Source organism: Mytilus trossulus, chromosome 13, assembly GCF_036588685.1.
Source record: "Mytilus trossulus isolate FHL-02 chromosome 13, PNRI_Mtr1.1.1.hap1, whole genome shotgun sequence".
In the NCBI taxonomy this organism is placed as follows: Eukaryota; Metazoa; Mollusca; class Bivalvia; order Mytilida; family Mytilidae; genus Mytilus; species Mytilus trossulus.
Genome location: NC_086385.1, coordinates 54,144,496 through 54,168,178, shown reverse-complemented (window position 1 = coordinate 54,168,178; position 23,683 = coordinate 54,144,496). Strand labels below are relative to the sequence as shown.

The window sequence follows — 23,683 nt, the reverse complement described above, 5'->3', positions numbered from 1 at the left end:
TTGTTATTTGATTTTTCCATGTAATTATGGACTTTCCAAATTGATTTTCCCCTAAGTTCATTATTTTTGTGATTTTACTTTTCACTGTAATTATCAAGTTTTGCATCTGTGCTGTAAAATAATGCATCTAGTGCAGTAAAATTGTGCATTTAGTGCAGTAAAATTGATACTGTGAAGGTTACCATATTACATAGTCCGACAAGAAAGTGTTGTAAATAAAATGTTCAATAGACTGTGGATTCATTTATTTTAGTGTGTATCAATTTTCTTGGATTGAGGAAAACTTGAGGATTGAGGTGGTTTAGCAATCTCAGTATACAAAGCCTATATAAAATTTGTAATTTTGTTGAACATTTGAATATTTGGTACATCTGTACCCACGAAACCCATGAAAACTGGTATCCAACGAATAATTATGAATCCACAGTAGATAATATTTCAAAGGGAAATAACTTTATCAACCTTTGGTATGTATAAGTTTTAAAATTCTGACATGAAGTTTAGGCTTGAGATTACATTCCTGTAAACAAGGGTTGATAAAAGCTGATTTTGAACATATTGAAGACTATTAAGGAATGACTGTAATATTTTTTCTGTCTTTGAAGAAATAACATAAAAAATCTGGTGCACACTGAATAATGCGCGTAACAGGTTATTTTACAGTGTACACCACATTTTTTATGTTATTTCACACTCATTTCTTATAATTTAATTACTAAATTCCATTTAAACCTTAGAAAACAGTGAAAAAACGTTGATGACGTCATGGTCACATGACTAAATTATGTATATGGGCTGATAACAAAATAACGTCAGTCAATCAGAAGACGTGTTACATCCAAAATTAAATTATTCATTTATAAAAGCTGAATTTGAACATCTATGAGACATTGCAAATATCATTTCATAACAATCCTACAAAAATATTGGCTCCCTAGCTCTTACAATGAAAATTACAGCAAAGTTATATTCCAAAGAGGAGTAACTCCTTAAAATATTTCAAACCTGTTCCATGATTGGAGAGACAGACAGACCACAGACACAGTAAAAAATGAATGATCTTAATTTCCATGTTACCCCCAGCTCTTTGTAACAGTGGACATAAATATTTATAAAAATTTCCAACTGACCATTCACTGAGAATTTAAATTGCAATCTTATTTACAAAACATGTGCATATACTGTAAATAAAGGAACTATCGTGTGGTTTTTATTAATGCCAATAAATGTGACTGGGTGAGTATTGCAATAAAAAGAACTTGCATTTGATTATCTGCATCTTCGCTAGCCAAGGGTTACGATCCACTCCCGCTCTCTTCACAGCGGGAGTGGATCGTAACCCTTGGCTAGCGAAGATGGATTATCTGATAAATATATATAAATGAACAGTTCCTTGAAATTGCAATAATAAATCTCGCATTTTTGTTCATTCTTCAAAAAATTCTTATGGGTTCTGCAGAACCCAATGTCTCGTCTACTTATGCTGTTAATCACATGCTCAACAAAAATGAGGAATGAAATCAATAAAATATTTCTCTTGACAATATCTTTTGATTGTAAGAAGCTTCTGTCCAAGTTTGGTAAAAATCCAGAATGTTTTTAGCTGCAGACTGTTTGTAATGTTAACTGGAAGAAAAACTAAGTCCATTTATAAGTAAAATAAGGATACACAGGTACAAAATTTCAACAGAATTTTCTTTCGATACTTGCGTTTGATCATAAACAAGCTTCTGTCAAAGTTAGGTACAAATCCAAAATAGTATAAGAAAGTTATTAAAATTTTAAAAACTTTAATCACAGAGTGAATTAACTCATCATAGATACCAGGACTTAATTTAGTATATATGCCAGACGCGCGTTTCGTCTACAAAAGACTCATCAGTGACGTTCGAATCCAAAAAAATTAAAAAGGCAAGCATTGAGGACAAAAGTCCTAAATGTTTTGCCAAATACAGCTAAGGTAATCTATGCCTGAGGTAGAAAAGACTGCATTGTTTCCTTGGAGAAAATCTAAGTCCATTTAAAAGTAAAATACACAAAAAAATGGATATATTTGTTAACAAAAATTACTTCTGGATACTATGTTATGATCATAAACAAGCTTATGTCTAAGTTTGGTACAAATCCAGGATAGTTAAAATATGTTATTAAAATTTCAAAAACTTTAAACTTAGAGTGAATGTTATGTTTCCTGGCAGAAAAACTAAGTCCATTTTTTAGTAAAATATGGTAAAAATGGAATTTTATTTTTCCAAAATTTACTTCTGGATACTATCTTATGATCACAAACAAACTTCTGTCCAAGTTTGGTGGAAATCCAGTTTAGTTTAAGAAAGTTCTTAAAATTTCAAAAACTTTAACCACAGAGTGAATATTTGTGGACCCCGCTGCCGACGCTGACAGAATGTCTCGCTTTTTCGACTTAAGTCAATAGTAAATGCACTTAATAATTTGTGAATTGACAGTATTCAATTATGTTAAAGATAAAAAAAATTAAACAAATACATTAGATGACATATTTAATATCAGATTTTCTTCAAGCATTTTAACAAAGCGTCTCTAATCTTAATCCTGACAGTCTCTTCTCCATTACATATTATATGTGTATTATCTGGCTCCACTTGAATCAATGTATCATCGTTTGGCTGAAATATAAATATAAAAATAAAGGATGTGGTATAATTACCAATAAGACAACTCTCCAATAGAGACCAAATAACATCGACATTTACAACTGTAGGTCACTGTACAATATTCACCTATGAGCATCTATTTTTTGTATTTTTGCTTTTTGGTGATTATTCTTGATGGAAGTGTTTTTTATTTGTATTATTTTGTGACATAGTGAGACAGATTTCTGATGGGATTCGTGTAGCTCAATCTCTAGTTTTTGGAGAAGTATTTTGTCCTGGTGTTTGGTCGAGTTCAGGTATTTTTTCTTCATTTTCCTAAGTAGCATATTGTCAGCTGTTTTTTTACTTTTTCTTTTTTTCAGGTTGACCATGGTGTTTTGTTTTCATAGGACTTAATTCTTATTGCCCCTTGGTATAATTTATTGGCCTATCCAAATTCATACACAACTTTTATAAAATCAGGACAACTTTGACTTTAATATATGTATAGACATATAGATTTCACAACTGCATCAAGTGTATTACGATATTTCTCCGCTTGAGACAGTTAAATTATAAAATTGAAAGCGTGAGGCTTGAGGAGTTTTTTAAATAATTAAAATTTATCTGTTGAGACTGGAGAAATATTGTAACACACGAGTTACAATGGTGGCATCTGTTTCTCGTATGATTTTTATCTTCCTTTTCAAAGATTTGAGGAAAGTTGTGTTCTTTTGATGTCACATCATCAGGCATAGTCGCCTTTTTTTATGACGTCACAATAAGAAAATTCAGAAGACAAGAGTGCACACGCTGAAATGTCTCGCCTTCTTTACTAATCATTGATATTATGTTGATAGTCCTAAGTACACATGAAGTATAAAGCTTATTCAAAACTGTCACATAAACTTAATATTAACCAAGATAACTAAACAAAGACCAATGAACCATGAAAATGAGGTTATGGTCAGATGAACCATGCCAGACAGACATGTATAGCTAACAATGCTTCCATACAACAAATATAGTTGACCTATTACTTATAGTTTAAGAAAAATAGACCAAAACACAAAAACTTAACTATGAGCAATGAACCGTGAAAATGAGGTTGAGGTAAAAAAAAACCTGCACAACTCACATATAGATCATTTAATATTTCCATACACCAAATATAGTTGACCTATGGCCTATAGTATTATATAAAAAGACCAAAACTCAAAAACTTAACTTTGACCACTCAACCATGAAAATGAGGTCAAGGTCAGCCCACTAGACATGTACACGTTACAATCATTCCATACAACAAATATAGTAGATCTATTGCATAAAGTATGAGAAAAACAGACCAAAACACAAAAACTTAACTATAGCCACTGAACCATGAAAATGAGGTCAAGGTCAGATGACACCTGCCAGTTGGACATGTACACCTTACAGTCCTTCCGTACACCAAATATACTAGCCCTATTGCTTATAGTATCTGAGATATGGACTTGACCACCAAAACTGAACCTTGTTCATTGATCCATGAAATGATATCGAGGTAAAGTGAAAACTGTCTGACGGGCATGAGGACCTTGCAAGGTACGCACACACCAAATATAATTATCCTATAATTAAATAAGAGAGAACTCAACATTACAAAAAATATGAACTTTTTTTTCAAGTGGTCACTGAACCATGAAAATGAGGTCATGGACATTTGACATGTGACTGACGGAAACTTCGTAACATGGGGCATCTAGATACAAAGTATGAAGCATCCAGGTCTTCCACCTTCTAAAATATTAAAAGCTTTTAAAAAGTAAGCTAACACTGCTGCCGCCGCCGGATCACTATCCCTATGTTGAGCTTTCTGCAGCAAAAGTTGCAGGCTCGACAAAAACCAATCATTTGCCAAGAACATATTTTTCACTAATGAGTAGAAATATTTTTCTCACACCGGTCAGTAAATGTGAAAATATCATAAAAATAAGAGAAACATATAAATCTCATATTATTATCTTATTTTCTAGATGCTTTCTGGTTTATTGTTGTTTTTGGGTTGCTGTCTCATTGTTGTATCCCTTCTATTTAAATGTACAAAATATACCCTTCGGAAAAATTCCTAATACTGTGGATTCATTTATTTTCGTGGTTATCAACTTCAGTGGATTGAGAAGAGCTTGCATGTTCGATGATATTTGATTTCTGGTTTTGTCAATGTACATAAAAAGCATATAGAAAATTTGTAATTTGTTGTTCACATTTAACTACAAATTCAACGAAAATAGTTATCCAACAAATAATAATTAATTCACAGTAATTGATTAATTTTCATCAGATCAATATTTTGCCACATAAATTCTTACCAGATCAACAATAGTACATCCTTCACCCGTGTCCTCCACCTTTATATCAACAAAACCATGCTGTCAACAAAAACAAGCAAATATTAATATAAAAAATGTTTCACCAAAACTGTACTATGATGTACTTTGTGGTCTTTTACAACAATGTTAGCTTTGACCAAAGATGAACACTATTTTTCATAAATCAAATTAAACTTTAATTTAACAAACATGCTCTGCAAGAGACTTACTACAAAATTTAAAAAAAACCAAAAAGCTTAAATAAGAGTACTGTGTTTTAATAAGGACTAATAAAATTTTCCACATGATATAATGTAAGAGTCCTATATCATACCTTCGTAAGAGCTTCTACAAAAGCAGGAATATTGACGTTTCCCCACATGTATGTCTTTTGTCTATTTACAGTTTCATCAAATTTTCTTTTAGTTCCTGAGGGAATGTCATCTGGTAGTTTCTACAATATAATCATAAACAAGTAAAACTGACAGCTATTGCTCACTGATGATATCCAGGACGAAATATTTTGGTAAACAGGAAGTTTTTGAGTGATGAATCTGAAAACACATCACACGGTATAGCTAACTTATATAAACCCTGAAACAAAATCTCAGAAATCCTTATATTGTAGTTCCTGAGAAAGATATGACGAACATTTTAAACTTGGCTATCATGTGTAAAATGACACAAGTGTTGGGTAAACAGGAAGTTGTTGAGTGATGAATCTGAAAACAAATCACATGGTATATTTGATAACTGACTTATATAAAGTCTGAAACCAAAGGAGTAGGTTCAGTTAGACCCCTTTTTGGCCCCAAAATAGAACAGTTTTACAAAATTATTAAAATGTAAACTTTAAGTTATTTATTGGACAGTTGAATGCTTCTACTACATAAAAATGGGTTGTTTTTGACAATACAACTGACATATATTGGGTTGTAGCACCATTAAGTCATGCTAAATTACTGAAATCTTCAAAATTCTATCATTTTAGATAAATTTTTTACGGTTTCCATGCAAAACAAAAGTGGCCGCATTCGTGTTCATTCTTAATATTGAAATGTAAGCTGTATTTTATGATAATACATAACATATATAAAGGTTGTGGATGAACACGGATGCTGCCACTTTTATTTTTGACAAAAAACATCTGAAAAGTGACGTTTTTTGGCATATTTTAGAGATTTTGCATATTTGAGCTTGAATCAGTTTGTTTTTAATGACTAAATCAGTTAAAATCTTTCACATTTACTAATTGAATGAAGTAAAATAGACACTTTTAAGTGTTGAAAAAGTGGTCAAAATCTTTTGTCAGATGAAACTGAAATTTGAGGCCAAAATGAGTCCTTATTGGACCTACTCCTTTCAAAAAATCCTTGTCAAGTAGTTCCTAAGAAAAATGCAACGTAAATATTCATGGGATGGACGGACTGACTGATGGATGGGTGGCCAGATAGAGGTAAAACAGTATACCCCCTCTTTTTTAAAGCGGGGGTATATTAAAAAGTGTTTTTTTTTTCATTCTATTTATGAAATACGGAAAAATGCTTCACATTCTGTTACACGAAAAGATGTAAAAACAAATAGGATTAGTTACTTCTGTCTTGTGATTGAGTTAAGCCATTTCAACTGACATTTTATTGTGTGTCTTTCTATGTTGTGATACTACACTTTTGTTTCAGATAAGAGCAAAGATTGGTAGCTATAAAAAAACCATTTAAACCCGCTGTATTTGTTTGCACCTGTCAGGAACCTGATGTTCATTGGTTGTTGTTTGTTGATGTCGTTTCTTTTTTATATAGGTTAGACTATGGATTTTCCTATTTGAATGGTTTCACAGTTATGAATGAATAAAATAAGTTTGTTAAAAGTATTTGCTTAACATGATGTTTACTGCAATTCAAACTTTTTGTATATGCATACATGTTTAAGTTTATCTCATATATTTATCTCACCTTCAAAATATACTTGTTGTCATGACAACTTAATGTTCCTGTTACCATGGTTATATTATACCCAGATCTGACTTCCTGTGGATCAAGCGATGCTGCAAGCTAAAATGAAATAGTTTTAAAGTGTTTTTATCATATCATTGGTACATCTGTTAGAATTTGAATATAAAAATAAGAAGAGGTGGTTTATCATTGCTAACGAGACATCCTTCTACATGAGACCAAATGACAAAGAAATTAACAACTTATAGGTCACACCATTAATAATGAGCAAAACTCATTCAGCAGAATAAGCTTTAATACAAAGCCGTGAAAGATGAAAATTGAAAATTCAAACAAGAGAACTAACCACCTAATATATGTAATAATTATATGCTTCCCCCTCTAAAGGTGTACAGAACACCTACTATTAAGTTAGTTAATCCGATAGATATCCATTGAAGGTTTTAATTAATTACATACTATGAGTAAAGAAAATTCAAGCTTATAAATGATCAAAATTAGTGTTTGTCCAACTGCTATATATCCAATGAAATAACTTCTGTCATTTGTGTGATTGAAATTTCTTAAAATTTCTTTTTTTTTTGTCAACAGGTAAGAGTTAATATTTTAAACAAAGCGTTGGGTGCTCCCTTTGTAGATAACTTGGGGCAGCATACCATTTTTATTAATCAGGGTTTTTAGTTATTTATTCATCTGTAATATCTAACTAGTGATGCACTCATAGAAAAAGTACACATATGTAATCCCCTGTTTATTTTTATAAATAAAACTATTCTATAGATTTCACCTTGCTTGTATGAATACTTCTACATCTAATTACCTCAGGAGTGATTTCTATAGTTTCAAACTGTCTTTTTATTGGTAATGATATTACTTCCCCTCTTCTGTATGTCAATGGTGAGGGCTCCTGGAAATGAGAAACTGAATTTAATGGCGATTTTATGATAATATAGAGAGGAAGTCCCCAATAACAGTAGAAAATCAATAAAAAAAAAATTAAAAAATCGGGGAAAATTTTCCCAAAATTTCCATTGTACTAATGAACTCAAAATGGTTCATATCTAAATTTTGACCAATAAAATTGAGAATGGAAATGGGGAATGTGTCAAAGAGACAACAACCCGACCAAATAAAAAAACAACAGCAGAAGGTCACCAACAGGTCTTCAATGTAGCGAGAAATTCCTGCACCCAGAGGCGTCCTTCAGCTGGCCCCTAAACAAATATATACTAGTTCAGTGATAATGGACGCCATACTATTTTCCCATTTCCCACACAAACGCTTGCCAAGAACAGATATATCACTAGTAAGAAGAAATAGTTTTCTCACACCAATCAATAAATGTGAAAATAGCACAAAAATTAGAGAAAAGGCAATAACCAAATCTCATGAGTTATAACCGCCAATTGCATTGAGTGTGTAGGTAAAGGTAATAGCTTTGGTTAGCGTGCTTGCTAGCTGAACCGTGAAGTCATTATTAGGTAAGGTATACTATCCTCCTTTCAATGAAGCCTAGTCCTATAGACAGTTAGATTGGTTATCTGTTGAACTAAATTGGCTCTTATGGCCAGCACTCTCATTTGTGTTTTATCAAAAATTCTGTTAATTATTGATTTATTTTTTGGCATATAATTACCAGAATGACTTCATATTTATTTTTCCGAAACATCAAATTTTAACATCAGACATTTCCAAACTGTCTGTATTCTGCAAAGTGTAACAATATTTGAAGAAAATATAATTCCAGGTGTAAAGTGTGAATGTATTGTAAATTGTTGAAGGAATCACCTAATTATGACTATTGACATAGAAAAACATACAAAATGACAAACCCACTGACGAACAAGATAGGTAACAAAAAAATATACCCTGAGTATATATATATATATATATACAACTCGTCTAAACATCAACCCAACAATGTTAGATCTGTAAATTTGCTTTCGCAAATTTTTGGTTCTTCCCTCGCGGGATTCGAACCCATGCTACTGTGATATCATGACACCAAATTGCCTGCACTGCAGCCGTCCCGCTAGACCACACAACCACCTGGGCTCTCAAAACTAGAGACTCTAAAGAGCCTGTGTCGCTCACCTTGAAATATGTGAATTAAACAAAGGAGGCAGACAGTTCATGACAAAATTGTGTTTAGGTGATTGTGATGTGTTTGTACATCTTACTTTAATGAACATTCTTGCTGCTTACAATTATCTCTATCTATAATGAACTTGTCCGTGTAGTTTCAGTGGAAAAAGTTAGTAAAAGTTTACAAACTTTATGAAAATTGTTAAAAATTTATTATAAAGGACAATAACTTCTTAGGGGGTCAATTGACCATTTTGGTCATTTTGACTTATTTTTGAGTCTTAAATTGCTGTACACTATTGCTGTTTACAGTTTATCTCTATCTATAAAAATATTCAGGATAATAACCCAAAACAGCAAAATTTCCTTAAAATTACCAATTTAGGGGCAGCAACCTAACAATGGGTTGTCTGATTCATCTATAAATTTCAGGGCAGATAGATCTTGACCAGATAAACAATTTTACCTTCTGTCAGATTTGCTCTAAATGCTTTGGTTTTTGAGTTATTAGCCAAAAACTGCATTTTACCCCTATGTTCTATTTTTAGCCATGGCGGCCATCTTGGTTATTTGGCCGGGAAACAAAACACAAATTTTAAATTAGATACATCAATGATGATTGTGGCCAAGTTTTATTTAATTTGGCCCAGTAGTTTCAGAGGAGAAGATTTTTGTAAAAGTTAACAACAGAACACAGACGACAGACGAAGGACGAAGGCCGACGGACGCCGGACGCCAAGTGATGAGAAAAGCTCACTTGGCCCTTCGGGCCCGATGAGCTAAAAAGAGCTTTCCGTGGGCATGTGTTACCTTTCCACGTCAGTTTTAATCTAGCGGCGTACTACAGTACATGATATATAAGGCATGACGATGTTATTGTTACAGATCAGCTAAATTATCTATAGTAAAGGATCCTACAAATTAATGTAATATACAGTCACAGAAAATAATTATATTCATAAGTACGTCTGAGTATATATATATATGAGTAACTTTTTTGCATGTGGTATAATTATATATTGGATTATCTGGTGTTTTGACAAATTTAACTTACCCAATTAATGACAAATTCTGTTTTATGTGGCATTGATACTGGATTTAACTTACCCAATTAATGACAAATTCTGTTTTATGTGGCATTGATACTGGATTTAACTAACCCAATTAATGACAAATTCTGTTTTATGTGGCATTGATACTGGATTTAACTTACCCAATTAATGACAAATTCTGTTTTATGTGGCATTGATACTGGATTTAACTTACCCAATTAATGACAAATTCTGTTTTATGTGGCATTGATACTGGATTTAACTTACCCAATTAATGACAAATTCTGTTTTATGTGGCATTGATACTGGATTTAACTTACCCAATTAATGACAAATTCTGTTTTATGTGGCATTGATACTGGATTTAACTTACCCAATTAATGACAAATTCTGTTTTATGTGGCATTGATACTGGATTTAACTAACCCAATTAATGACAAATTCTGTTTTATGTGGCATTGATACTGGATTTAACTTACCCAATTAATGACAAATTCTGTTTTATGTGGCATTGATACTGGATTTAACTTACCCAATTAATGACAAATTCTGTTTTATGTGGCATTGATACTGGATTTAACTTACCTAATTAATGACAAATTCTGTTTTATGTGGCATTGATACTGGATTTAACTTACCCAATTAATGACAAATTCTGTTTTATGTGGCATTGATACTGGATTTAACTTACCCAATTAATGACAAATTCTGTTTTATGTGGCATTGATACTGGATTTAACTTACCCAATTAATGACAAATTCTGTTTTATGTGGCATTGATACTGGATTTAACTTACCCAATTAATGACAAATTCTGTTTTATGTGGCATTGATACTGGATTTAACTTACCCAATTAATGACAAATTCTGTTTTATGTGGCATTGATACTGGTGGCTGTATATAACTGTCGGCTACAACTAGATGTGTGGGTTTCAGATCTTTTATCAACTTGTTGGCTTGTGAAAATCTTAAGCATGTGTCTATTGGACAGTAACATACCTGTAAACAAGATCAAAGTACTGTCATACACTTCATATGTAATAAAGTTATAAGTAAACGATTGGTGAACAAAACAGACATAATAAACAGAAGCCAAATTAGAGGTTAATAACAGCAGTCATTACTGTGTTACAATCTCAAAACAAGCAATCATTTACAAAAAGGCACAAAAGCATCTATCAAATCAAAAAAAACATTCATTGCTTCATGTGTCTGACATTAGAAAGTGTAAATGTCAGATAGGAAAACAATTTGATGTTCAAAGTTTATTCAAAACAATTCAAATTTCACATTGGGAATGGTGGTATACGGGGTTTGAAAATCAAAAGTTATGTTAGAAATAATTTCAGAAATAGACCTAGATTTAAAATTGTCCAGAAGTTATTTAGAATTTTTAAAAATTCAAATACGGCTAATATCATTACATGAGTAAAATAATTTTGTCGTTCAAAGTATTTTCAAATTTATAATAGAACAATAACATAATGACCAGGAGTCGGTTTCACAAAAAAACTTACGACTAAGACTGATCGTAAGTACAAAGTGTATACTGAATTGTTCATGACTTACGACCAATCTTAGTCGTATTTTTTGTGGTGAAATCGACTCAAGATCTTTTAAAGTACAGAGTCACGTTATAAGAAACAAAGAAACGCAAAAATTCGCATATACAAAACACACCAGCAAAAATGAAATAATACAAACACATTAACATCACTATCAGTATAAATATCACTAGAATGTTGAAATCAATATGGCTAAAATGTAATGATTTCTTTTGACACAAATTAGTATTTTCATATCTATTGGGTTTTTGTTGTTTTATATATTATTCATGTCCAAGGTGAAAGCGTGATACTCATTTTAATTATTTGGTGTGAATATGATATTTCTTTTAATTATATGGATATTACTGTTTATAAATAGTTTGAACAGATGTTTTCATCATGATCTGACCTTGAACTATACACAGCACAGCAATGGCAAATTGATCCAGAATTTAACCTTAAATGTCAGCTGATATAATTAAAAGTAATTTCACATTCACACCAAATAATAGAAAAATATTGATAAAATTATTTATTTTCCGACAAAATATCTGAGCTTACACAAGTAAATGAAAAATCAGTGTGTAAGAAATAGAGAACAGATCACAAACATAAAAGAAAAAACTTTTCTGAATAACACACCTTAGTGAAAAAATGTGAATAAAAAATTAGCAAATGACAGAAAAAAACAACAAGAGAACAAGATGACTACAACATAACCCCAATTTATAAAATTGAGTGTATAATGTCTTTTTCTGTGTAGACATGATCCCTGAAAACAAGAGGCTGTCACAACGACAACAAACCGGATTTATTAACATTTATTTGTGTCCGGCCAATATCACAAGAACAATAACTGATGAATGGTGAAAGTGAAAATCGTCAATATCAAATCTGACCTCCATTTTGTCATCAGTATCAACATATTAAAATTTGAAAAGCTTTGGTTGAACAGTTCATGAGTAAATGCACGGACACGACTGGAAATGCCATTTTTCAATCTTTCAAGAACCACAACTCCTGAACGGTAAAAGTCAAAATTGTCATTATTGAAACTTGACCTTCATTTTGTTGTCAGTAACAACATATTAAAATTTTAAAAGCTTTGGTTGAACGGTTCATGAGAAAATGCATGGACATCATTTGGTTGTTACCCGACCGGCTGCCCGCCCGTCGTACATCCCCAAATCAATAACCGACATTTTTGTCACAAAAATCCGGTTAAAAAGGATACTTACTCTGATCTGTAATGGTTGGTATGGTGATAAAGCTTCTACAAATGGAAAATCGGGTTCTGGAAAAAGAAATGACAAATATATAACCAGACATGTTTTGTTAAGGAAGATATGTGGAAAAACCTATACATAAAGGTCATGTTTCTGAAATCTTACAATAAAAAAAATATGACCTGACATGTTCAAAGAAAATATATTGATAATTTTAGGTTGTGATGAGTGAAAATTTGCTTGTTATCATATACTTCGACTAAATAACATATGATTTTTACTTTAAGATAAAAGCATTACATTTATGGAAATTCCATATTTTTCGAATTGGTGCTTAGCGGGCTGATATGAAAAGTTCATCACATGCCTTTCCGTAACTTTATCACATTGCATTCCAGTGATACTTGGCAAATTCCGGAAAATATACCTCAATTAAGGAATAACAGTACTGTAGTTGAAGAGTTGCCACCGTCAATTGTAGATTTGACAGTCGCAAATGCAGTTTTACTGGTGATGTGTAGCAGAGACAGTGAAACAGAGATTTGCGACCGTCAAATCAAGATCGACGGTGGCAACTCTTCAACTACAGTACTGTTATTCTGATTCTAATCCATTACAAAAAATAACAATAATATTAAACTTGATAAAATGTCTAAATTTGACATACAAAACAAAATCTGTGAAACTTTATAAATGATTTTAGCGCAATAACGTCATGGGTAAACGTGCCGTCATACAAATTGGAGGATATTTTGTTACTTGTACTATTTAAATTCGGATAAAATTACATTAAAACTGCTAATTCGAGGTAGGTGTTGTTTTATTTTCGATTATATAGCAGTATTCAAACATTTGTTAATTCAATCAATTCAAAATGGCAGGTCCCTCCTTATTTACACCTAGTCAACTGTGGATTTGACGGCAACTTTTAGCCAATGAAAAAAATTGTAACATAAAAATTGCATTAGAATGCTATGTTTTCAGTGACAAACATTACAAAGAATTGTACAATACAATTATTTGGATATCGGAAAGTATATTGTGTAAAATAAATGCATTTTTTTAAACTTTCAAACATTATTTAGAAAATAATTTAAAAAAAATTGACCTTTCCAAACAGTGTTCAGTATGTATATTTTTGTTGATTCGTCCATATTAAAATATTTTTCTTCTCAGTTGAGGCATATGATAGAAAGATTTCGTACTAAATTTGGGGTCTGACGTCCGTGAACTTTTCACTCTTTGGACTTCTATTTGGGAATCAGGTAAAAGGATTAATATATGAATCTGTTATTTTTCTCCATTGTTGAAGCATATGAAAAAAAGATCATAACGTCATTTTTCATATAGCATGTATTATCAGCCCAAGGTTCAATATCAGCCCAAGAGTCGCATGAGTGAGAATTTGATATTGATTGATATCAAATTGAGTTATAAAATTTCAGTATAAGAATACTCGTTAACAAATTAATCATTATTATTCAAATTAAATATAGAGGGTTGATATTGAGCGATATAGTATCATGATACTGGGTGTAAAAAAAAAGATTAAAGGTCACAAATACAAGAGAATACCTACATGGTTCTTGAAATTTAATAAAAAAGATTATCGCTATTTTTATAATTGATTTTGATTTAATAATTCCTCAACTTAGATTTTCTACGATTTTTTGGCTAAATGAAAGGGCTTTTTCAAAATGGCCAATGTCACATGCATGAACCACAGTATTTGTTTGTTAGGAAGTGCATCTAACCAAAAATATCTTTGTAAAAAGCCATTAAAAAGGGTGCACATGGTAAAGGGTTATTTTCGGCAATGTGTTTTGCCATTTTTATTTCACATGCAGCCGTGAAAAAGGTTTGTTATTCACCATGTTTCGTGAAATAGGTAAAATGATCAAAGTGCAAGACATTTTTAATTGTTCTTTCATCCTGAAATGGAAATTTTGTTTCGCCTTCTTCCCTGCAGATACCCCCCCCCCCCCTTTTGAGCCCCTCATTAAAATTACAAACCTGTGAAAATGATTGTATTTGACGATGAATTTCCCCACATTTCTAGGAAGTGTACGGCATCTCCCATTCTTAGGGATGGATGACCACTGAATACAACACATGGGGGTTTAAAATCTTCACTGAGACCATCTGAAATAAAGACAAGACAAACAGGATTATTTGACAGATTAAAATCTGCACTGAGACCATCTGAAATAAAAACATAACACATGAGCTTTATAATACAGATTGAAATATTCACTAAGATCATAATGAAATAAAAAGTTTTTTGGTTGAATTGTTTCTCATTTTTGATATTGGGGCCTTTTATAGCTGACTTTGCAGTAAGGGCTTTGTGCATTGTTGAAGGCGGTATGGTGACCTATAGCTGTTAATTTCTGTGTTGTTTGGTCTCTTGTGGAGAGTTGTCTCATTGTCAATCACACCATATCTTCTTATTTTTATATATACATAAGCATTATTTGACAACATTATATTCAAACAATGTGAAAATTCGGAATAGAAACTTGCCTGCCATTTAAAAGATTTGTATGCATCCATTGTTGCCAAAATATTCTACACAAGTTTGCCATGTTAAGCTACAGTAGTGTAAATTTTACCTACCAATAGTGTTTTTTTTTCTTCAACATAAATCAAATTTTAAAGTACAAAATGGTTTCCATGAATGAATGATATATAAAATCTTACCGTGAATACTTTTGCAGTTTTTTAACCTTCCAATGGCAACCAGCTAAAAAAATAGAGAAAATGGTGATGAGGCATTTCAATATTTAATTTCAATTCATTGTTTTGCTGCTAAAATTTATGATATAGAGTATATAGAAAGCAATAAAACATTTCAAAATCTTTTAAAATTTCAGGTAATATTTTCAAAAAAGCACACCAAAATGTTGTGACTGAATAATAATAAATAATACATCATAAAAGCTATGGAGCTTGTTGGTTTACCAATGAAAAAAGCATTTTATTAACTTGTGTGTCCAAAGTGCTTTTCTTAATTTACATCATCAAGAACACAACACAAACCCCAAAAAATGAATTCCATGGATAAAACTTCTTGAATGTGTCCATAGTACACGGATGCCCCTCTCACACTATCATTTTACATGTTCACTGGACCGTGAAATTGGGGTCTTTACTTTAATTTGGCTTTAAAATTAGAAAGATCATATCATAGTTAACATGTGTACTAAGTTTCAAGATGATTAGACTTCAACTTCATCGAAACTACCTTGACCAAAAGCTTTAACCTGAGCTTCACACTATCTTTTTCTTTGTTCAGTGGACCATGAAATTGGGGTCAATACTTTAATTTGACATTAAAATTAGAAAGATCATATCATAGGGAACATGTGTACTAAGTTTCAAATTGATTGGACTTCAACTTCATCAAAAACTACATCGACAAAAAACTTTGACCTGAAGCAGGACGAACGAACGAACGGACGAACGAACGGTTGAACGGAGGCACAGACCAGAAAACATAATGCCCCTCTACTATCGTAGGTGGGGCATAAAACATCCTAATGAGACTTAGTATATTTAGTGAGAGATACAACATAGTACAAATTGGGTTATCTCCCTTTTACCAGAAAATAAAAGAAAATAACATGTGAATAACCAAATTTGAAAAAGATTGAGATTGATTTTGAGGTTTTACACTAATTATGTATCAAGTTCATTTTATGATCACATTCCAGTAAGCTGTAGTTTTTTATTGGTTCACTTGATTCTTACTACATTGTTTGTAAAAGAAAATTAAATCATTTATTCTCTATTTATTAAAACCTCGTTTAAAACAACTACTGCTGTATAATATTGACAGTGCATGAAATATTTCATGTGACAGGATAATTCCAGTACTATATCACGATAGTGTACTAATCCAGAATAATGCAGAACTGATTCTAATTTGGTAATGAATTCATTTACCAAACTTTCTGACATATTTAGTACTAACCTCTGCATGCGGAAATGGGGCCTCAGGGAGGTAGACTCGTGACTGTTTTGATGCTGATAACCTACAAAACAAATATTTCAGTGAAAAACAGAGAGCCAAAACTTTTGCCATGTTTTTATGTGACTAAAACATGTGACAAATTTAGAACTAGTCACATGATTATTATATTGTTGTATACATTTATCTGGTGTTTTTCGTTTATTTAGAAATAGTATTTCATTTGATCATACAAAGAGTGTTCTTCAACATGAATGATTTTAATAGGTACTCCTTTTTTTTGACATTTTTCTGATGATGAAGAGGTGGCCTTGAAAGGGTTTTTTCTGATACAATCTCCAACAATTAGGAAACATTTTGGAATCTGAATTATCTCCCCTTATAAAATAAAGTTAAAAAAATGGGAATCTAAAAGTCTCTCTGTTTTGAAAAATAAATAGTTCAGTACTGGCATGAAAATATGGATATTGTGTTACAAAATTTAAAATTTTAAATTGAGGAATTTATCACCCTTTTGCCAAACTCTGATTCATTTCCTGGCTTTGAGTATAAATTTTGTCTAAATTTTATTATCTTTTTCTTGGTTTAAAAAATCTGCTATATTAACAAACATTAAGCCATTGAGCATCAGTAACATTAATTGCCAAAATGCAGAAAATGTGGACTGTCAAATATAATAATGTTCTTTAATTGAAGTAAATATAACTTTGCAACAATGTGTGTGTTATAATTTTTATAATTAATCATTTTTCAAAGGGAGATAACTGTACTTACCATTCTGCAAATATATTTGAATATGCTAAAGCGCTGTCTGACACTGGTGATACAAAATATAGTGGAACCTGACTTAAACCACAGCTGTCTAAATGTCCACTCAGACATTCAAATAAATCATAGGTTATACCAGAGGGGTAACAGGGAACCAGAACATTTCCTCCATTCTTAAGGGTAACAGCTGAAAATAGGTTAAATGATAAAATACTAATGGAATCATCTATAAAATATAACAACGTAAGGGCAAAATTAATCATCATTTTCCAAAAAATTTTTTACTATTATTATTTGCCAACTTTTTTATGCAAGATCAATAAGACAGCAAGCCAAATAAAATGTGTATAAATTCAACATAGACAATTTTGAAATCATTACACCATTACTATAAAATATTATGTGTTGTGACATCAATCCTGTAGATGAAGTGCTGTTCTTATGTTTTGTCACTTCTATGAATTGAATATTTTAAGTGCCATTGTGTTTCCGTACATTTGTGAGTTTTTTAGTCTCTTAACAGGCCTGTAGTGTTTGTCTTTGGTTCATGGTAATCATATTTGCCTTTGTAGATTGTTTTGTTATAAATTAGTTCTTTAGTTCTCTTAATTGTATTTTTTCAGGGCCTTTTATACCACATCTTCTTATTTTCATATTATTCACATGGTCATGCCTTTGTCAAACTGTCTATGAGGTTCTCAAAAATTAAAGGCAACAATCGTATTGTCTTTGGTGTTCTATGTAATATTTTTGTTATTATTGTTTATCCTTTTCCCCTTCTAATCTTTTTATTTTTGACAAGGTATTGTCTGTTTTTATTGGACTTATTATTTTTAATGACCCTTGGTTTCCTCTCTTTTCTATTCTCATAAAGAGGCAAATAACCTAAGCATGACCAATAAACTGACCTGCATTAACACAGAAATCTCCTATCATAGCATCAGGGTTGTTTGATGGTGTCTGTGTTAAACAACTGAGTATTAATACATCACTATTTCTCAACGAAGCTTGGTCTACTGGCTGGAAAATTGGAAATCAGGAAATAATGATCATAACTTTATATCAAATCGAAAATGTTTAAATTTTTTAGAACAGTGGTATAGAATAGAGAATAAAAGCAGTGTATGTGTCAAAAAGACAAAAACTTGACTAAAGTGCAGAAAACAGCCTGCCGCTACCAATGGATTGTCAAGCATCTGTTTTATAACAGTGGTCAATACAAACATTTCAAGTTATGTAAACTAAATCTTATATGTGTACCTCTGTGTCATATTTTTTCTAATATTCACATTCACTTTATATAAGTGAAAAGGTTGTGTTTTGCATACTCTTGTTCTGTCTGTTTGTTTTTTATTCAATTTAAGCCATGGCATTGTCTTTCAACTATGAGTTTAAATGTCTCTCTGGTATTTTCCAACTCTCTTTAATATGTATATGGATCCAGAACAATGAAATTTTCTGTTTACAACTATAATTCTTTTTTCTAATGTAATATAAACTAGAGGCTCTAAAGAGCCTGTGTCGCTCACCTTGGTCTATGTGAATATCAAACAAAGAAAGCAGATGAATTCATGACAAAATTGTGTTTTGGTGATGGTGATGTGTTTGTACATCTTACTTTACTGAACATTCTTGCTGCTTACAATTATCACTATCTATAATGAACTTGGCCCAGTAGTTTCTGTGGAAAATGTTACAAGTAGTAAAAATTTACAAATTTTATGAACATTGTTTAAAATTGACTATAAAGGACAATAACTCCTTAGGGGTCAATTGACCATTTTGGTCATGTTGACTTATTTGTAAATCTTACTTTGCTGAACATTATTGCTGTTTGCAGTTTATCTATATCTATTATAATATTCAAGATAATAACCAAAAACAGCAAAATTTCCTTAAAATTACCAATTCAGGGGCAGCAACCCAACAATGGGTTCTCTGATTCATCTGAAAATTTCAGGGCAGATAGATCTTGACCTGATAAACAATTTATTCATGTCAGATTTGTTCTAAATGCTTTGATCTTTGAGTTATAAGCCAAAAGCTGCATTTCACCGCTATGTTCTATTTTTAGCCATGGCGGCCATCTTGGTTGGTTTGGCGGATCACGCCACACATCTTTATAACTAGTTACCCCAGAGATGATTGTGGCCAAGTTTGGATTAATTTGGCCCAGCAGTTTCAGAGGAGAAGACTTTTGTAAAAGATATATAAAATTTAGGAAAAATGTTTAAAAATTCACTTTAAAGGGCAATTACTCCTTAAGAGGCCAACTGACAATTTTGGTCATGTTGACTTATTTGTAAATCTTACTTTGCTGAACATTATTGCTGATTACAGTTTATCTCTATCTATGATAATATTCAAGATAACAACCATAAACAGCAAAATTTCCTTAAAATTACCAATTCAGGGGCAGCAACCCAACAACAGGTTCTCTGATTCATCTAAATATTTCAGGGCACATATATATTGACCTGACAAACAAATTTTACCCCATGTCAGATTTGCTCTAAATGCTTTGGTTTTTGAGTTATAAGCCAAAAACTGTGTTTTACCCCTATGTTCTATTTTTAGCAATGGTGGCCATCTTGGTTGGTTTGGCGGGTCACATCACACATTTTTTAAACTAGATACCCCAAAGATGATTGTGGCCAAGTTTGGATTAATTTGGCCCAGCAGTTTCAAAGGAGAAGATTTTTGTAAAAGATATATAAAATTTAGGAAAAATGGTTAAAAATTCACTTTAAAGGGCAATAACTCTTAAAGGGGTCAACTGACCATTTTGGTCATGTTGACTTATTTGTAAACTTTACTATGCTGAACATTATTGCTGTTTACAATTTATCTCTATCTATAATAATATTCAAGATAATGACCCAAAACAGCAAAATTTCCCTAAAATTACCAATTCAGGGGCAGCAACCCAACAACGGGTTGTCTGATTCATCTGAAAATTTCAGGGCAGATAGATCTTGACCTGATTAACAATTTTACCACATGTCAGATTTGCTCTAAATGCTTTGGTTTTTGAGTTATAAGCCAAAAACTGCATTTTACCCCTATGTTCTATTTTTAGCCATGGCGGCGGTCTTGGTTGGTTTGGCGGGTCACGCCACACATTTTTTAAACTAGATACCCTAATGATGATTGTGGCCAAGTTTGGTTTAATTTGGCTCAGTAGTTTCAGAGGAGAAGATTTTTGTAAAAGTCAACAACGACGACGCTGGACGCCAAGTGATGAGAAAAGCTCACTTGGCCCTTTGGGCCAGGTGAGCTTAAAAGAAGATGTGTTATGGTTGCCAATGAGACAACTTTCCACAAAAGACCAAAATGACACAAACATTAATAATTATAGGTCACTGTACGGCCTTTAACAATGAGCAAAGCCCATACCACATATAGTCAGCTATAAAAGGCCCCAATAAGACAATGTAAAACAATTCAAGTGAGAAAACTAACGGCCTTATTTATGTAAAAAAAATGAACAAAAAACAAATATGTAACACATAAACAAACGACAACCACTGAATTACAGGCTCCTGACTTGGGACAGGCACATACATAAATAATGTGGCGGTAAGTGTATTTATGTGTGTAGCTGTATGTGTTACAATGTCTTGATCTTTTTACGGTCTAATGGTTACCTATAGTATTTAATTTCTGTGTCATTTGGTCCCTTGTGAAGAGTTGTCTTATTGGCAATCATACCACATCTTCTTTTTTTATATGTACAAATAAACTTTCCTAAAGTAGTTAATACCAACCTTCGGATGAGTAGTCAAAGTAGAAGTTCCTGATACATAACACACCTACAAATACAATCAGATCAAACTATAAAGTATTGTGATAAACTAATGCCACTAATTTGAAATTTTAAGATACCAGGTAGCAGTTGTACATAATTCATAAAGCGGTTGTTGTAAGTTGATGTCTGTCATAATTATTTTTTACGTTTATTGTTTATTCATAAATAAGGCCTCTTTTCGAAATCTCAGGGCCTTTTATAGCTGACTACAGCATAACACTTTTGCTCATTGTTGAAGGCCATACAGTGACCTTTAGTTGTTACTTAAATTAAATGTACATCATTTGCATGCAAATCATTATCATTGATAATCAAACCACATCTCCTTATTGTTTGCAGGTTGTTTTCTAATTTTTGAAGGTGTTTCAAGGTGTGAAGAAAATATGAACTTTGATCACCCCTCTTGTATCTTCAAAGGTTGATTAATTTCTTTAATTTTACACTTTATATACTTATTGATGAGTTTGACTAAATATACACATATTTAGTACTATTAGACATTATGATTGAACCTAATAACAATTTTTTTTATTGAAGAGTACTTGAGAACTGTAAATTTGTATTATCGCAATATTTGCCCAGACACATTATTCGCAAAAAATAAAAAAAACATTGCAATCATTTCTGTATAACCAGTACTTGAAAATATACATGTGTTTTGTCTGTTGCTGTCAAATTGATGTATAATTTGTTTGAACAAAATGATAATGTGTTCACAACATGTATACCACATCTTCTTTAATAATTTATTTACTTTGACATTCCTACCTTTTCATATTCTGATGTAATGACCCAATTACAACTTCCAATAGCATAACCTGAACTACAGGAACTTATTGTTAAGGCTCCATACAAATTCTACAATAAACATATCTATATTAATTAGGAAAAGTATATTAAATCTGAAAGTAAGTAAAGAAAATTCATGAACGCCTAGAATATTTTTTGTTACTTTTTTCAAAGTTTAAAAAAAATATTATTCAAGGGACAGCATTTAAATACTTTTTTTTTCAATGTAGAGACAAATTTATAAGGGGGGTCTCTTGCTATATATGAAAGTATACACACTTGAAGGTCAACTATATCAAGAGCTATTAAAGTAATATGAAACGAGTGTGTGGTGAAAAATAATATTTATTCAATTCTTGAACCAATTCATGTATATATCATTAACTTAGTCCTTTGTGCACGATTTTATCATTATTTTCGCAAATATATCATATAATTGTCAATTTTTTTCTCTCTCAGTTTGTTATGATTTAACAAATATGGCTGCTCATTAAATGCTGTGTTTTGAAGCCAAGTTTTACCAATTGTCACTTTATAGTAAACAAATCACAAAAAGCATGGGTATTTAGCACGGGTTTAACATGTATAATCAGATATTTGTTCATTTCAATGACAGATCCATGCGTATTGCGATCACCAGATTTTTACGAAGAGGGTTACGATCGGGTAACTATGCATACGGAAAAAATGTCAGCGAATTGCTTCCTGGAAGCAAGCTATTAAAAATAAGTAAACTTCTTCTAAATGTGAACAAATTAAAGAATTTTCCTCAGAAAAAAGTATATGTTCATAAGTTGTATAATGAAAACTATCCATTTAGATATAAAAAAACATATGCATATTTTTTTTTAATTTGAGGTTTCTTATGACTTTAATCAATAATTTCTTATATGTGATGCCTGAGAAATATATAAATGGGTTATGATTTTGCCATGAAATCTGTTTTTGGGTTTTTATTTTCACAAGACTTCATTAAATATTTTTATTTTAATCAAAGCTTTACTTTTGTTTGCAAAGTCCCATGTTGAGACTTTTAATGAGAATACCATGTATCTCACAACTTAATTGGGGGGGGGGGGGATTGGGGGAAGAAACCTCCAACAAAAAGTTTTTCTAACAACATGTTCTAGGTTACATCTCAAAATTGAAGTGATGGATTTAAGGAATAACAGTACTGTAGTTGAAGAGTTGCCACCGTCAATTGTAGATTTGACGGTCGCAAATGCAGTTTTACTGGCGACGCGTAGCGGAGACAGTAAAACGGAGATTTGGGACCGTCAAATCAAAATTGACGGTGGCAACTCTTCAACTACAGTACTGTTATTCTGATTCTAATGCATTACAAAAAGAAAAAATACGGTTAAACTTGAAAAAATGTCTTAATTTGACAAATTAAAAAAAATCCGCGAAACTTCACGACTGATTTTGGCAAAAAGACGTCATGGCTAAACGTGACGTCAACACATGAAAACTTACAAACTGGAGGTTATAACGTTATCTGTAGGCTTCAAATTCGGACATA

The 23,683-nt window shown here is 31.8% G+C and overlaps 1 protein-coding gene across 1 annotated transcript in view; it reads right to left on the bottom strand.

The window, feature by feature from the left end:
- Positions 1-2,506: 2,506 nt before the first annotated feature.
- Positions 2,507-23,683, bottom strand: part of LOC134694043 (integrator complex subunit 9-like) — a 39,690-nt gene continuing 18,513 nt past the window's right edge. Inside the window, exons 8-21 of the mRNA XM_063555040.1 lie at positions 22,141-22,230; positions 21,332-21,376; positions 18,473-18,584; positions 17,571-17,751; positions 16,800-16,860; positions 15,527-15,569; positions 14,840-14,968; positions 12,839-12,894; positions 10,903-11,052; positions 7,736-7,822; positions 6,916-7,014; positions 5,298-5,417; positions 4,964-5,023; positions 2,507-2,645 (exon numbers count right to left, since the gene is read on the bottom strand). Of these exons, the coding sequence (XP_063411110.1) occupies positions 2,526-2,645; positions 4,964-5,023; positions 5,298-5,417; positions 6,916-7,014; positions 7,736-7,822; positions 10,903-11,052; positions 12,839-12,894; positions 14,840-14,968; positions 15,527-15,569; positions 16,800-16,860; positions 17,571-17,751; positions 18,473-18,584; positions 21,332-21,376; positions 22,141-22,230 (1,353 nt within the window). The 3' untranslated portion in view covers positions 2,507-2,525. The remainder of the gene's footprint in view (positions 2,646-4,963; positions 5,024-5,297; positions 5,418-6,915; positions 7,015-7,735; positions 7,823-10,902; positions 11,053-12,838; positions 12,895-14,839; positions 14,969-15,526; positions 15,570-16,799; positions 16,861-17,570; positions 17,752-18,472; positions 18,585-21,331; positions 21,377-22,140; positions 22,231-23,683) is intronic.